The sequence below is a fragment of the Carcharodon carcharias genome, chromosome 5, assembly GCF_017639515.1.
Source record: "Carcharodon carcharias isolate sCarCar2 chromosome 5, sCarCar2.pri, whole genome shotgun sequence".
NCBI classification, from domain to species: Eukaryota; Metazoa; Chordata; class Chondrichthyes; order Lamniformes; family Lamnidae; genus Carcharodon; species Carcharodon carcharias.
This window is the reverse complement of record NC_054471.1, coordinates 90,799,802-90,816,868: the sequence shown is the minus strand read 5'-3', so window position 1 is coordinate 90,816,868 and position 17,067 is coordinate 90,799,802. Positions and strand designations below refer to the sequence as shown.

The window sequence follows — 17,067 nt, the reverse complement described above, 5'->3', positions numbered from 1 at the left end:
GTGACGAGTGGAGTCCCATGGGGGCCTGTGCTGGGGCCTCAGCTTTTTATGATTTACATCAATGACTTAGGTGAGGAGAGTGAGGACATGGTAGCTAAATTTGCAAAAGTACGTTGTGAAGACGGCATGAGGAGTTGTCGATGGACATAGATAGGTTGAGTGAGTGGACAAAGATCTGGCAAATGGAGTTTAATGTGGAAAAGTATGAAGTTGTTCACTTTGGCAGGAAGAACAAAAAGCAGAGTATTACTTAAATGGAGAACAGCTGCATAACTCTGAGGTGCAGAGGGATCCAGGTTCTTGTACATGAGTCACAAAAAGTTAGGATGCAGGTACAGCAAGTAATTTAAGGCAGCTAATGGAATGCTGTCCTTTATTACGAAAGGGATTGAACATAAAGATAAGGATGCTATGCTTCCATTATACAGGCATTGGTGAGACCGCATCTCGAATACTATGTGCAGTTTTGGTCTCCTTATTTAAGGAAAGATATAAATGCTTTGGAAGTGGTTCAAAGGAGGTTTACTAGATTGATATCTGGAATAAGTGGGTTGTCTGCACAGGAAAGACTGCACAGATTGGGCTTGTTTCCACAGGAGTTTAGAAGAGTCAGCGGTGATTTGATTGTAGATGAGAATATGGAACTTGAAACAACAGATCAGCCATGATCTTATTGAATGGCACAGCAGGCTCAAGGGGATGAATAGCCTACTTCTGCTCCTATTTCATATATTAAGTCCAAGGATTGTGCTGGGGGATGGGTGAGGGAAGCATCTTAAAGGATGGGATCGGTGGTGCCGACACTGGGGTCCTGGGGTTCAGGGTACTGGTGATAGGAGGAAATAGTCACAATCAGAGGTGGGAGTGGGATATGGTAGGATGGCAGGTCCAGGGTGCGTAGGTGAAGGTCTCATTGGGTGGGTCACTGAGGGAGGGAGACAGGTGGCTCGGATTGAGGTCAGGGTGACATAGGGACAGAGGGGAGGAAAGGTATGTGGAGGTGGATCGTGATAGGGTCCAGGGTAACAGTGGGAGGTTCAAGGGTGACAGAGGGGAGAGGAATGGTGATATTGGCTGGGTCTATGGTGATGGGGGGTGAGAGGGAGGGTGGTGGAGCTGATTTGAAAGGTGAGGCGCACCATTTTTCCAAAATGACCTTGACCATGCAGTCAGTGAGATCCCTCAAGGTGGGAGGATGGTCTTTTCAGCTGGATGGAGTTCAAGGTCAGCACTTTTGGCTGACTAACAGGACACCCACATAATTATGAGGCAACTGGATGTCAAAGAAGTTCACTTGTGTTCTCCTCTCTATGGTTGAGCCCACATTGCAGCAAGTTTGTTCCCGACTGATGGATCTCATAACATCGAAATCCCAGCAAAGTGTGGAGCTGCTATTCATTCTTTGCAATTTGTCATAGGCTGCAGTGAGTGGGAGGGAGGGAGGGTGGCAGATTCCTCCAAGGGTCACGGGTGAAAGAAGGTAGCCAAATCCAAGCCTCCATCCTCCTGGGTGAATGGTCATGTCTGACAAGGGATCATGTGGAGACCAAGCCAATGGTCTCTTTATAGAGTATCGAGGGTAGTGAAGACAAGCAGAAAGTTGTCCGCTTGAAGCTTCTTGCACATGATTCTCATTACTCTGCTCAAATAGCGGTCTCTCCATATGCATTCATGTCTGACTGGGAGGAACACCCATCTCTGGTCCTCCAGGTTGTCCTTTACATTGGAAGGGGTGGGGTGCAGAGGGGATGCCATGCCCAGAAGGAGACCAGTTGAAGGTCAGAGCACTTACCTGCTGCCTTTGAGATGAAGGGAAACCTGTGAAGGGCATGCTCATTACATGCTTACTGCAACAGTGAGCATTGACTTGACCATGAGTGTATCACAGTGGTGCTCTTACCTAGAGATGAGCAAAAGGCAATACCAGAGGTACCCGCTTAAGTCCTGGGATGTGGCTGCTTACATCTGCTAGCTTCTCCAGTACGAGCTACAGCCAGAAGGTCCCTGGAGTAGTAATGCAGAGCTCCTGGCCTGCAGTGAGTGAATGTCTGTCTAGGTTCCATTTAAATATGTCCCAGGACCTTCGGCCCTATAAGGTAATGGCAGGACGGGCGACATCCGGCTCACCCCACCACAAAATTCACCAGGTTCTTCACAGATGTATAATTAATGACTTTCCCATCCACCACCAGACTTGTTCTCCAGAATGGAAAATTCCACCCAATGTTGTATTGGGACTGTATGTTAATTTAAAGTAAAATGGGGAAATGAAGGGGGTCATGTGATCTGTTCTGAATTCTGCGTTTTACTGGGAAGCAAACGAAAGGTGTTCACACTTGAAGGCAATGGCAGAAGCATCTGTGCCGACAGTGGATAAACTGTTAGTCTCCAAAGTCCCAGGAGGATGTTGAGAATGTCAGGTTTTAAACAGTTATTTTTCAGACTATCCGCTTACTTCCAAGGCTGAATAGAGGTGGGGTCTAAAGAATAACTAATCAGTGTTTCTCGCTGGATACAAGGCCCATGTGATACACGTTGCCATGGAGATGGGCTTGAGAAGGGGTGAATCCTTAGGAAAACACACTGAAGGATCAGGTTGTATTCTCTCCTAAAATATCACTGAACCTGCCTGACAAGTTACTCTGCCAGATTCTGGGGAAGAGAGAGAAATTACAGGCTGAAAGTCTCAATGTTTCACCGCACAGGAATATGGATGGGAACTTGCATTTGGATTGAAAATACCAAATCTATGAGGATTTGAAATGAGACTGGAAGATTTGCCTAGCTCACAATGGACAGGGAATCTCCAAGAAAAACCTCCCCAATGAAAGATAGCTCTGGCATTAAAAATTACCAGGCTGGAAAAGGGAAAGAATGCAAGTAAACCACAGGGAGAGCTTTTATCTTAGTGTTCAGTCAATGTTGCTCCTAGTTTTCTTGCTACAGTAAAAGTTGTAAAATGGGACATCTTGTCAAGTCATCCTTTCAGCTATTAACTAGGAGTTCAAATTTCTTTTTAAAAGTTATCCGGTCTTTATGGGGATCATAACAAGGGTCACAATGATAGATTTAGATGAGGAAAGATGAGAGCAAGCTTGAATAGAGCATAAATGCTGGCATGGACTGGTTGGGCCAAATGGCCTGTTTCTGTGCCATATTTCCTATGTAACCAATGGTTTAAAAGCTGCAAGTTTTTCCAGTCAACTTGTATTTGTGTACACATGTAGAGGAGCTGCAAGAAACAGGTTGCGATGTATATGTTATGCTTTCACTGATGGTTAAATGGTTTCACGATGGTCTTGATAAATTATTGATTGCATCTTTATAATAATAAAGGACAGCTGGAAAGCATGACAATTTCTCCTTGTTCGCAAATTAAGCTTGCCTTATGCATATAAAATTTAGAAATACAACAATACTGTAATGCTTTAAACTACATCTTTGAAATAAACTTGTCATATTCGGATATCAATCATGAATTAATATGTGCAGGTGCAGTGATAAAACAGGTTACAAATTTCGATTAGAGCTATGCCTGATGTAAGCAGAGATATATCTCAGTGCTGACCACTTACATCCCTTTGAAAAAACAAGTCAGTACCTGTCCTGTAATTGGAGCATCAATCTATGGCCCGTCATCATATAACAACTTACATTTTGGAGCCTAAATATGCAAATTCAAATAAGTTGGCTAAAGGGTTACTTATTAAAGAGTTACTATTATTGAGCTTGAATATTAAAGCTGGTCAATAGACTACAAGGCTGTCAATTTTGCGTATCTTCAAGACGACAAAAAAAAAAGCTCATGAACAAAAAAGTATAATTGGTCTAGCATCTGTTGCAGCTGAGCTTTTAGAGACTAATACAGGATAAAATTAAACCCTCACTTAGACATTATTCAATTATTACAGAAAACCTGACAATGAGTTCCACCTAGATTTTGAAAAGGGCATATGAAGTTGCGTGTGAAACATCAACAGTCAAGTTCAAAACTGTGGAGGAAAACTTGGGATTGGATAAGTAAATGGCTGATGGGTAGAAATTATCTTGTGAGCCTATGAGAACCTGTTGGCTGACTTTGGCCATGCCATGGTCTGCACTTAAAAGCTAATTAGGTTATATTTGCTTCACTGCTAGGGAAGTCTTTTGAAGTGTTAAGGCATGCAAGTTTGCACACTGGAGTCAGTGGACCTCTCAGAATTGACCTATCAAAAGATACCTTTCAGAACTCATTTATCAATATTAACTCTGACATGAAAGGCTTCTTTTTTGGCATACAGGTGCCGCTGTACCTGTTTAACTGCGTGCAAAACTGGACAAAATTCTACAAACAATTACTTCCCCCAAGATTCTTGTTATCAGAGTGTGTAATTATATTCAAAATATGTTTTAAAGTTTGGGACTAATTCAATCATTATTGTTTTCTAAACATTTGTGCCATTAGCATCTGTTTGCATTCTCCTGCGTATGTGGAACGCTATTTGTAATTAAGTTCGCTTTTATTCTTAATCTGAACGCAATAGTCTTATGGTATGACTTGTCCTGCCTTTCAAAGGTTGGTGGGAGGACAATATGACCCATGTGGTCTCTAGTGCATTTTGCCATAACAGCAATACTTAAACATCTTTATACATGCATGTCACAGGATCTCTAACAACACACATCCTAAGACTCAGGGGTATGTTGTGGCAAATTCAACATTAATTTCTTGAGATACATCTTAGATAAATTAAACTCAGACATACTGCTAGGCAAAAACGATAAAGAAGTCTATGACTATAATAAGCAAATGTTGAACAAACTGACATGCTGACATTCCATTCGAACACTTCAGGGGTGCTGCATTGTCACTGATTCAGCTAAGTGAAACGCTAACTAGAGACCCATTTTGCCTGCTCCAGATAGTGTAAAATTCCATGTCACCCTTTGAACAAAAGGATGATATTCTCAGTGTTTTGATCAACATTCCTTCCTCAACAATTAAGAAAACCCAACTAAGTTGTCACTCATCTCATTGCAGTCTGTGGAAATTTTCCTTGTACATAATGGTTGACATCTTACTGTATTTCATTCAGAGCACTTCAGACTAATTCCTTGTGGATGAAGCACCTTGCGATGTTTTGAAGACCGGGAAGGCAATGTAAGTGCAAAAATTATTTTGATATCTTTCGTGTTATATCCTGTGAATGATTGTGAACAAGAGAAAAAAAGACTTGCATTCATATAGTACTTTTCATGATCACTGGATCTCTCAAAGTATTTTATAGTCAATGAAGTGCTTTTCCTTTGATTGCTGTAAGGTAGGGAACAGCAGCTAATTTGCACTCTGCAAACTTCCACAAACAGCAATTTTTTTTAATGTTGATTGGGGAATAAATATTAGCCAGGGCACCCAGGATAACTCCTCTGCTCTTCTTTGAAACATTGCAGAAGGATCTTTTACATCCACCTGAGCAGGCAGATGAGGTCTTGGTTTAACATCTCATCTGAAGATGGCACTTCCGACAGCGCAATGCTCCCTCATTACTGCACTGGAGCCTTGATTATTGTGCTCAATCTCTGGGATGGGAATTGAATCTGGAACCTTGAGATTCAGAGGCAAGTTTGCTACCAACTGAGCCACAGCTGATGCAACAGAAGAAATGGGGACACAGCATAAAGAAGTCAGTTTTCTATCCAAACAATGACAAAGACTGGTATGGTCAAGTAGGAAATTAGTTAAGGACTGGGCCAGTGTTATAGACATTGGATAATTTGAAAATCAACAGGCTGTCTGTTAGGATAAGAGGATCCTTTTCGATGGATCGTGTGAAGGTGAACAAATTCCAAGGAGAATGAAGAGGAGTTAGGTGCAAGAGAGACTGAAAGGTGATAGGAAGGCAATGTAAAGGAGTACCACCATGACCAGAAGTCTTACTGAAGTCCAGAAATCAGGGCAGAACTTTTCGTATGTTGAATCAAGTTGGAACAGGTACAGGCGACTGACAAAATGGTGCTGATGGCCTGCGGTCTGCTGCCACTATTGCTGGCCCAGGTGACTTTTGTGAAAGCAAGAAGAGAGCAGGAGGGGGGCAGGATTGTGGCCTCACCTGCAACAATGATTAGGCCAATTAAGACACTCAAGAAGGTCACTAGGAGCTTGCCTTTGACTCTTTGGAAATTTTCACGTTGGCCCTCAGAAGCTGTCTAATGCAGACAATCTCAAGAGTGGCGAGAACAGGGTCGACTGCATTTTGAGTGCAGAAGATCAACTTCGAAGTCGTAGTGAAGAGGCTGAGTGGAACTGAGATGGCCTATCTCATCACAGGAAGATTTTTAGAAATCCTCACATTCCTACCCTATCCCAGCTTCCATGTCTCCTTCTGCCCACTGAAATGTGAAAAGTCAGCATGTTCCATTTTTCCTACTTTCAAAGTTATTGTCAAAACAGAAGCCACAGCAATGGCTGCCAAAGTGAGTCAGAATGTGGCCTGCATTTGCAGTGACCCAGATCTCTTTCTAGTCCCCTGGCCACTAACTGGCTGGCAGAATTGTCCTGAACAAATTGACAGCTCACTTCTACCAAAATATCAAAGTTTGTATTTCCCTTCAGAGGCAGTTTTGCAACTGGTGAACAAACCCGCCTTCCCATTCCTGCCTTCATGACAAAAATCCAGCTGCAGAGTACTGGGCAGAACAGATCCCTTGACACTCTGGGTATAGTTTAAAACAAGTTATGCCATGAAACAAGAAAATAATTTGTATTTATATTGTGCCTTTCACATCCTCAAACAATTAACTGTGTTTCAACTGCAATCACTCTTATTATGTAGGCAAAATAAAACAGGCAGTCTCCACACAGCAGGATCTCACAAGCAGCAATGTGATAAATGACTACTTAACCTGTTTTAGTAGAGAAAGCCTAACAGGCAATGTAATATTTCATCCAAAATACAGCATCCATAACAATGCAGCAGTCCTTCAGCATTGCACTGAAGTATCAGCTTAGATTTATGTGCTCAAGACAAGCGGAATTGAGGTCACAACCTTCTGACCCAAGCAAATGTTACCAACACACTGTAGAATCAACAAATGAATTTAAGAAAAAAACTACAAAGATCAAATTCAGGGAAATTAAGCAGCAAGTTATACTTGTATATCATTGTGTGGTTCATGCTGCGAAAATTAAGCCTAGCAGCATTGATTGGAGGGATGAGGAATAGCATGCTGAATTTCAGTTATATCTGCGTAAATTTCACAATCACGTTTGTCAACTAAACAGCAAAAACCGAATACTGTGTTTTATAAATTAGACATTGTAATGCCATACAGTTGGAGGCACTGTTGTATAGCAAATGCAACATTCATTTGAGTCCTTGTATTTACATTTTGGCTGAAAGTTGTCGCAATGGAATGGCTTCCCAGCTCATTTTATGACCACTCTACAATAATTCTATTTTGTGTTGCTGATAGGCAATCTGAAGTGACGCAGAAATGCACAAGACTTGTGGAGCACTGATGCCTCTTAGAACTCATTTAAAAAATACTGATGCGAGAAAGTTAGTGTAATGGCACTTACAGTGTATTGAGGTGCTTCAAACGTCTGAAGGCTCCAGATGGGATATCTTTGATTTTATTGAATCGCAAATCCCTGATAGAAACATAAAAAGGATAAATCACAACTAATGAAGTCATTTATCAGAAAGTTATCCCACATTTTTAACTAATTAAAACTCTTCATAACTTAGCCTGCATAAGTGCAAAATGTTTACCATTATGTAAAAATCTGCTGGTGCAATATAGACCACCCTTAAAGAAGCTTTTGAGGGCTGAGGTGTAAAATCTTTTAAAAAATTACAGAGCTAAAAGTGCAATCATGAAGCTGACTGTGATCAAGGTTGACAAGAAGAAAGCACAGGTTTCCAAGAAGGGCACCAAGAAAACATAGAAGAAGTTGCCCGCAAAGGACAGCAAGAAGAGGAAAAGATCCGGGAAAGAAAGTTACTCCAACTACAGCTACAAAGTGATGCAGCAGGTTCACCCCGACACCAGCAGCTCCTCCAAGGCAATGAGCATCATGAACTTGTTCATGAACGAAATTTTCGAACGATTCGCGGGTGAGGCTTCCCACCTGGCCAATACAACAAGTGCAGCACCATCAGCTCCCAGGAGATCCAGGCCGCCATGCGCCTGCTGCTGCCCGGGGAACTGGCCAAGCACGCCGTGTCGGAAGGGACAAAGGCGGTGACCAAGTACACCAGCTCCAAGTAAAACTCCACAATGGACTGAAAAACACATGCTTCACTATTCTAGCAGTATGATTTCAAGAGACACTGAACGTTGTCACAACAAGCCAATCAATCACCACATAATAGCATCCAGCTGTGATAAGATGTGCACTGCAAATTCAGTCAAAAACCGTCATGTCAGTTTTTAATAGGTCTGGGTGATCCCAAAATGTGACACGAGACTTCTTGCAAATAATGAAGGGGAAAGACAAAAGTAATCTGTCTGTAACACTGGTTGTGGGAAAGTGGTGAAATTGGCCAGATCGAGAGATATGCTGCATGAGAAGCATTTGGATGGCTGAATGATTCACAGGAAGCCATACATGATTGCCAAAAGCCACAGAGGCTTACGTTTATGATAAAATATGTACGAAATTGTCTCATCTGAATTAAATAGAAATCTGCTGATCACCATGTGATTGCCACCACTATCTGCTCGAAACAGCTTAAAAGAGGAAAAAAATCTATTTTGAAGGCAGTCAGGACAGGTCCAAGTGCTTAGGAACCACTTTGGTTGTTAAAAAGAGAACTATAAGAGCATGTTGTAATCAAGTTCCATCTGCAATGAGGCTATTAAGAAAGCAATCATAACAAATGCTTTTCATTGCAATTGATGGATTTCACAGAAACAGTTACTGTTTTGAACTTCACAGTCTCCAAACTTAAACACAGCCGAGAAGATCTGATAGTACGTGAAGGGCTGGACCAAAGCCTGAAAGCCAAGTTTTTTTCAGACTGCCATGAGCGACTGAGACAAACAGAGGTTCAATCCAACTGCTGGTCACTAGTGATGCTAGTGATGGTAGGCTGCAATCATGGACACTCAATATTAACTGCTCAGAGAACTAAGGATTTGACTTGGGTTATTTAAATTTTTTTAAAATAATAACCTGGGAATTACTTCTGCTTGCAGAAACTATTTCCGATCTTTCAAAACACTGTTAGTGCTAAACACACAAAGGATCATGTCTTAGGAATAAGACACATTGTTGAAAAAGTCTCTGATACCCCAATTAATTTGCAGTACTGTTACCTCATGGTAATCATTTATTACCAGAACTGTTTCAGGTACAGTATCCCGTGACAAAAAAAATACTGAAACAGGAAGGGGGGTGCGGAGAGAGGGGCACAGAGTTGTGTTACAATCCCCATGGGGGAACTATAAACCGAACTAATATTTACCCAACGAACCCCAAATGAAGAAATTATAACAAGATTTCACGTCTTCTAACTTTTACTGCAACACAAATCAGTATCAATAGGTGGAATCGTCCCAGATTTGCACTAAGTACAGTAGCGGGTGGGCCGTGATGGCAGATTTTCACGCCATATCATCTCAAACCCACCGCATTACTTATGCATTCCCGGGAAACTCGCCATTTCCCTGACGGGCAGGCACTCATTCACCCGCCACGCCATCACCTCGCTGCTTCATCATGTTGGGCACCATATTTAAAGTCCAGCCGCTCGCACACATCTCAGTGCTTCGAGCCCACGAGCTACTTCAGGGAAGATGTCCACGAAAGGCAAAAAGGCTGCAGCCCTCAGGCTTAATGACACATCACTGGAATGCCTTTTGGGCAGCGTGCATGTCCGCCATGATATCCTCTAATCCCACTCTGGCTGCAGGACGAGCAGCAGCATCACCAATCCAGCATGCAGGCGGTGGTCATTGCCAATGCTGCACAGAAGAGGTTGGTCATCCAGTGTAGTTAGTGGGTGAATAATCTTATCTGTGCAACCAGGGTATAGCGATCATCTCATCGCTCTAAACTCACGCATTCAAGCCCATCACACATTCACATGCATCTCACTCACTGCCAGCTCAAGGGACGTCACCACCTACTCTCTCACACACACCCTCACATGTCCATCTGGCCTCATCTCCTCTGGAGATTGCCTCCTCAGGCTTCACCATATTGAGGCCACTTGCACAGAATAACATGAACCCCCCACACACCCTGGAGCTGATGACTGGGAGTGCTGACTGAAGCAAGGTCGGCAAACAAACCCTGAAGTCCCGAGCTAAGTGCAGTCGGATGTTCCTATTGTGCTGTCGTGAAACACTGCAGCATGTTTTCCCGTCGAAATGGGCGGACGATCCAGGTGGGAGAATGAGGCCAGCAGACTGGCCTTATAATGATATGCACATGTATTACAATGAAGTTCCCGACATCTGATGGCAGGAAATTCAGCCTGCCATTGGCAGGCCAAGCCGACGATCGCAAATTGTTTTCACACCATTGTGAAACTGATCGCGTGTCTGCTCACACACCCGATGCCAGTGGACACAGAAAATCCTGGCCAATGTAAATTAAGCATGAATTAACAGGCAAATTACAATTGGTATGAACTATAAATTACACATGGAATAGCAGATACAACCAGGACTATACCACAAGATTAAAATCATTTGTATCACTCCCTGCTCAAAAATGGCATCACATGCAATCACACAGACTTTCCAATTCTGCTTCCAGTATGTTGGATCTCTCACTCATCTCACTCAATAGATTTGGTCCTCGAGTCACCTGCAACTGTGGGTGGAATTTTCCATTCTGGAGACCAGTCCAGTGGCAGGCAGGAAAGTCGGTGTGATTCCTGCTGGGCGGTGGGATGGCTGAACATGTAACCTTCTGCTTTTCAGCTCATTAATTATGCAACTATGAGGAGCTCAGCGAATCTCCTAACAGGGTGGATAGGAAGTCGCCCATCCCACCATCACGCCAAGGGTTCCAAGGTCCTCGCGCCATATTTAAAGGGCACCTAGACAGCCACCCACTCAATGCAGGGCAAGAGCTCTGCATTACTCCTCCAGAGTCCTTGTGGCCACCAACCATGACTGTTGGATGCATCCACCTCCCTCACTCCCTCTGACTGCATCCAATGGCAAATGGCACAGAATGAATGGCACCTCCACACCTTGCTGGGGTCTTGATGTCATGAGACCCACAAGTCAGGAACGAACCTGCTGCCTTGTGCGCTTCACCGTGGCAAGGAGAACATAATGGAGCATGATTGATGTCTAGTTGCCTCAATTATTAGGGTGTCCCTTTAGCTGGCGACTTGTGCTGATCTTGAACTCCACCCACCCGAAAGATCCTTCTCCCACTTCAAGGGATCTAACTTACTGACTAATTGTGTGGTCAAGGTCAGATTTGAAAATGGTGATTGTCACCTTCCAGACTGAGCCATAACCTTCTACCCTCCCTGTCATCCACCAGCATGTCCCCATCCCCCTTGACCCACCCAATATCATCTTTCCTCTCTCCTCTGTCACCCTTGGACCTCCCCTCGTTATAATGGACGCTATTATGAAAAACCTCCATATGCCTTTCCTCCCCTCATAGCTGACACCCGTTACCTGACCCTGCCCCTTCCTGTTATACAAACCACCTGTCTAGTCCTTCTCAGTGGCCCCCCCACCCCCCATAAGACCTTCCCTTGCCAGATGCACACCCTGAGCCTGTCACACTACCACATCCAACTCCCCCGTCTAACTGTGGCTCTTCCCTCCTATCACCAGTACTCTGAATTCACCCCCAAGACCCAAGAGTTGACACCACCAACCTCACCTTATAAGACATTCCACCCCTGCCTTCTCTGCTTAGCCTGCCTCCTTTGTCTAGCCTTTGCTCAACCCTACCACGAGATTTAGCAGTTACAGTGTTAAAGGAAGGTGAAAGCAGCATCTACGGACCTCCAAGTCGCGGATGAAGTGAAGCTCACCACTTTTATACAGTTGTAAAACAGATTCTTCCAATTATCCACTGGCGGGGCATTTAATTTGGAGGGGGTTGGTGATCATGAGACTGGCAAGTTGGCCTTTTTATGAACATTCATGAGATGCAAATGAATGCAAGTACAATTCCCAATATTGCTCAGTCGGAAACTTGACCTGCCTTTAACTCACCTTGAAAATCGGGAGAACAAAACTGCAAACTCTCTCTGCTTGTGGGAAACTGACTTTTTCATCCAAGCCAAATTTCGTGCCCCCACCTGCCACAATACCGCTGCTAGCATGACCAGAAAATTCCGCCCAGTAGCTTCACTCCTTCCAAGTTCCTCAAAGATAGTCATTACCCAAAAGGCACACTCCTGCAAAACCTCCTTAGTTAGATTCACAACAGTCTTGACGGCAGATTTCCTACAGTCCTTTACCTGACTCCTTTAATGAACTTCATTACACTGTCTGGTTGGCTCTGGCAAAACTGAAGCACGGCAATGGAACTGTCCATTTCACAATCCCTGCTTTAACACTGTCTTCCACTTTCTGTCCCTTTTAACTGTGCTACAGGCACAGCTCCTTGTAAATTTTATCTCTAGGTTTTTGCCCTGCTGCAGCTTTTGTTCTTTACAGCAGTAGCGTGTCTTATCTGTGTCTGCATCTGCCTACTGATCACCTTCTCCTTCAGAGATAAAAACAAAAAACTGCAGATACTGGAAATCCAAAACAAAAACAGAATTACCTGGAAAAACTCAGCAGGTCTGGCAGCATCGGCAGAGAAGAAAAGAGTTGACGTTTCGAGTCCTCATGACCCTTCGACAGAACTAGAACAGAACCTTCTCCTTCAGCTCTCCTTGTATCCATAGCTGTCCTATGTGTCTAGCTACACAGTGTCCATTTCTCAACTTCTTTCCTGTTGGCACTACTTCTATGTCAAGGCTTGCCAGGTCACATGGACCAATATTTCTTATTATCCAAGAAAATTACAAATGATCCTTTTACAATTGATGCAAACTCTTCAAAGTCTGTTTCAAATACTCTTAAAATAATTACAGATTTCCTGGACATTTTAAGGAAATTACAAATTCTCTTTACTGTACTGCTTCTGGCTCGAAGATCATCAAAGTGGTTAGGAAAAGGAAAAGGGAAGAATGGATATGCTAGGAAACAAACACTATACACTTGAACAATACTCTCTTGTCCAGTAATTTAACAGCCATTAATTCATTTAAAATATGTTGATCAATGCCTGAAATAAAACAGAGGCATGTCAAAGATGGCCAACTGAATCCAATTAAGTGGTTCATGGCTGCCACCTGAAAACTATTAAGCTGGCATAGGTGGGAGGGGGCTGGTTATCTTTGCCCAAAACAGAAATTGGAATACATATGATTAAGTAACCATACATGCTTTCATACACAAAAGTACAAAACCCAAAATACAAAAAAGATACATATGCATAAAGTAGCAAGACCACTTGAGCACACCACCGCACCCCCCCACCCCCCCTCATACCCTGCCCCCCAATCTTCTCTTTGTTCTCGCTTTTGGTGTTATATGTCTGCATTTCACCTCTTTAGAAAGATTCTATTCAAAATATATTCTCCCTTGAAATGGCAATTTCCACAGAACATGGGCAATGGCAGAAAATTCTTCAGCAATGTAACCACCCTTATTCAAAAGTGAGGAAGACAAAAAACAGCCAGTTAGCTTAACATCCATCATTAGGAAAATGTTAGAGTTCATTATAAAGGATGTAATAGCAGAGCACTTAGAAATGCATAATATAATCAAGCAGTCAGCATGACTTCATGAAGGGGAAATCATGCCTGACAAATTTATTAGAATTCTTTGATGTGGTAACAAGCAGGATAGATAAAGAGGAACCAGCAAACACAATATATTAGGATTTCCAAAAGAAGTTCGATAAGGTACCGCACATAAGGCTACTTAATAAGATGAGTTATCGGGATAGGGGGTAGTATATTAGCATGGATAGCAGATTAGCAGACTAATAGAAGACAGAGAGTTGGGATAAGGGGGCATTTTCAGGATGGCAACCTATAACAAGCAGAGTGCCACAGGGATGAGTGCTGGGGCCACAATTATTTACAATATATATTAATGACTTGGATAAGGGAAATGAATGCGCTGTCGCCAACTATGCAGATGAACACAAAAATAGGTGGGAAGGCAAGTGCTGAGGAAGACACAAAGAATCTGCAGAGGGATATAGACGGGTTAAGTGAGTGGGTAAAAACTTGGCAATTGGAATATAATGTGGGAAAATATGAGGTTGTGCACTTTGGCGTGAAAAATAGAGGAGCTGAATATTATTTAAAAGGAGAAAGGCTGAAGAAAGCTGCGGCGCAGAGGGATTTGGGAGTCCTCATACGTGAATCACAAAAAGCTAGCCTACAAGTTCAACAGGTAGTAGGGAAAGGAAATAGAATGTTGGCCTTTATTTCAAAGGGAATGGAATATAAAAATAGGGAAGTCTTGCTAAAACTACACAAGGCACTAGTTAGACCACACCTAGAATACTATGAACAGTTTTGGTCCTTTTATCTAACGAAAGATATAATGGCATTGGAGGGAGTCCAGGGAAGGTTCACTAGATTGATCCTGGGTATGGAGGGATTTTCTTTTGAGGACAGGTCAAGTAGGTTGGGCCTGTACTCATTGGAGTTTAGAAGAATGAGAGGCAACTTATTGAAATATAGAAGATTCTCAGGGGGCTTGACAGGGTAGTTGCGGAGAGGCTGTTTCCCCTTCTGGGAGAGTCTAGGACCAGAGGGCATAATCTCAAAGTAAGGGGTTGCTCATTTAAGACAAAGATGAGAATTTCTTCTCTCAGAGGGTGGGCAATCTGTGAAATTGTTTACTGCAGAGGGCTGTAGAGGCTGGGTCATTAAGTATATTCAAGACTGAGATAGACAGATTGTTAATCGGTAAGGGAATCAAGGACATGGGGAAAGGTAGGAAAATAGAGTTGAGGGTTATCAGATCAGTCACCTCATTGAATGACAAAGCAGACTTAATGGGCCAAATGGCCGACTTCTGCTCCTAAGTCTTATGGTCTTATTCACTGGAATACTAATCAAACAATATTTTGCAGCTTTCCAGGCTTCAGATTTTAAGTAGTTCAAGTTGATTTTAATTGCTCCAACATTGGTGGGTTATGCCTTCAGCTGCCAAGGCCCTAAGTTCTGCAATTCCCATCAAAGCCTATCTTTCCTCCTTTAAGGCATTCCTGTCTAATAATTTGGCATCCAATTTAATTTCATAACACTCATGTGAGGCACCTCAGCATGCTTCATTACAATAAAGACATTATATAAATACAAGTTAAAAGCAAAAAACTGCAGATGCTGGAAATCCAAAAAAAACAAAAATACCTGGAAAAACTCAGCAGGTCTGGCAGCATCTGCGGAGAGGAACACAGTTAATGTTTCGAGTCTGAATGACCCTTCAACAGAACGAAGGGTCATTCGGACTCAAAACGTTAACTGTGTTCCTCTCTGCAGATGCTGCCAGACCTGCTGAGTTTTTCCAGGTATTTTTGTTTTTGTTATAAATACAAGTTGTTGTTTGCACAAAGGGACCTGCCAGGCTGAATCAAAAGGAGCACCTGGACTACATCTTGGATAGCATGGACTTTAGCTGCAAATGGAGTAGAATCAGCATTGAAAGCTGAGAATCTGTGCAATGGTTAAGACAAATCTTTAGCTCATGAAATAGCTTGATAAATCTCGTGTAAAGTCACAATCACTGTGCAAATGTGTCATGAGAATGAATTGCTCAAAGATGCATTAGAGTCAAAGCTGTACACTTCTAGCAGTAGCTGTGCATTGTAGGGCAAGGATGCCAATTCTGGGGAATCAGTCCCTGTTAGTTACAATGCTGAACAAGAAATCCTACAGCAGTGGAGCAACTGAAAAACAGCGGTGCATGCAGCAGCTTATCTATGTGCAAAACAAAAACAGAATTACCTGGAAAAACTCAGCAGGTCTGGCAGCATCGGCGGAGAAGAAAAGAGTTGACGTTTCAAGTTCTCATAACCCTTCGACAGAACTTGAGTTCGAGTCCAAGAAAGGTCTTGTTTCTTGGACTTGAACTCAAGTTCTGTCGAAGGGTCATGAGGACTCGAAACGTCAACTCTTTTCTTCTCCGCCGATGCTGCCAGACCTGCTGAGTTTTTCCAGGTAATTCTGTTTTTGTTTTGGATTTCCAGCATCCGCAGTTTTTTTGTTTTTATCTATGTGCAGTTCTTTGAAAGTTACAGTTCACTTACCCATACAATTAACAAGCAAAAAAAAAACCACATAGTGATTGCCTACAACCCAAAGCTGCAGCTTTTCTGTTGCACCATTCCAGTTTTAGCATTATTTGCCATGTGAAGCTGCCTTCTCTGGAGATACTGGTGATAACAGCTACCAACCATAATGCTGTAATGTCAAAGGAACAAAAAGAGAGTTATAAAAAAAAGTGCTTTGTTTCTATAGAATGAAGGTTCATCTTGTTTGTACTAGTAGTGTTTTTCAAAAGATCCATTGTGCCTCTGCTAGGTCTTTAGGGGAGCTTTCAAATTAGCCCTGCAAACATTTCCCTTTCATTGATCTAATTCCAATGTGAAAATTATTGAAACTTTCAGTACCCTTTCAGGCAGCGCATAAAAAAATTCTCACCTCACCTCTTTTTTTTTGCCAATTACCTTGAATCTGTGACCCTGCTGCCACGGAAAACAGTTTTTCAATTTTTACTGCATCAAAATCCTTCACGACTTTGAATACCTCTACTAAATCTGCTCCAAGTAGAAACATCCAGCTTCTCTTCTCTCTCCATGTAACCAAAATCCCTCCTCCCTAGCACTATTCTAAGAAATCACCTCTGTGCCCTCCCCAAGACCTTGGCATTCTTGTGAAAAAGAGTGGTGCCCAGATTGTAGGCATATTATTAAATTCAGTGCTCGGCAACTCCAACCCATGCAGAGCAACAAGGAAGCCAATACAATGTTGAACTAAGACAGGATACAAGCCAGAAGAAATCATGACCAAATAGTACAGTGACCAC

General features: G+C 42.7%; 1 protein-coding gene across 6 annotated transcripts in view; it reads right to left on the bottom strand.

The window, feature by feature from the left end:
- The window catches only part of LOC121278050 (peroxidasin homolog), a 248,485-nt gene that overhangs the window by 136,074 nt on the left and 95,344 nt on the right, over nt 1–17,067 (bottom strand). For all 6 annotated transcript variants that reach the window (XM_041188084.1, XM_041188082.1, XM_041188079.1 and 3 more), the window contains exon 2: nt 7,559–7,630. In XM_041188084.1, the coding sequence (XP_041044018.1) occupies nt 7,559–7,630 (72 nt within the window). The remainder of the gene's footprint in view (nt 1–7,558; nt 7,631–17,067) is intronic.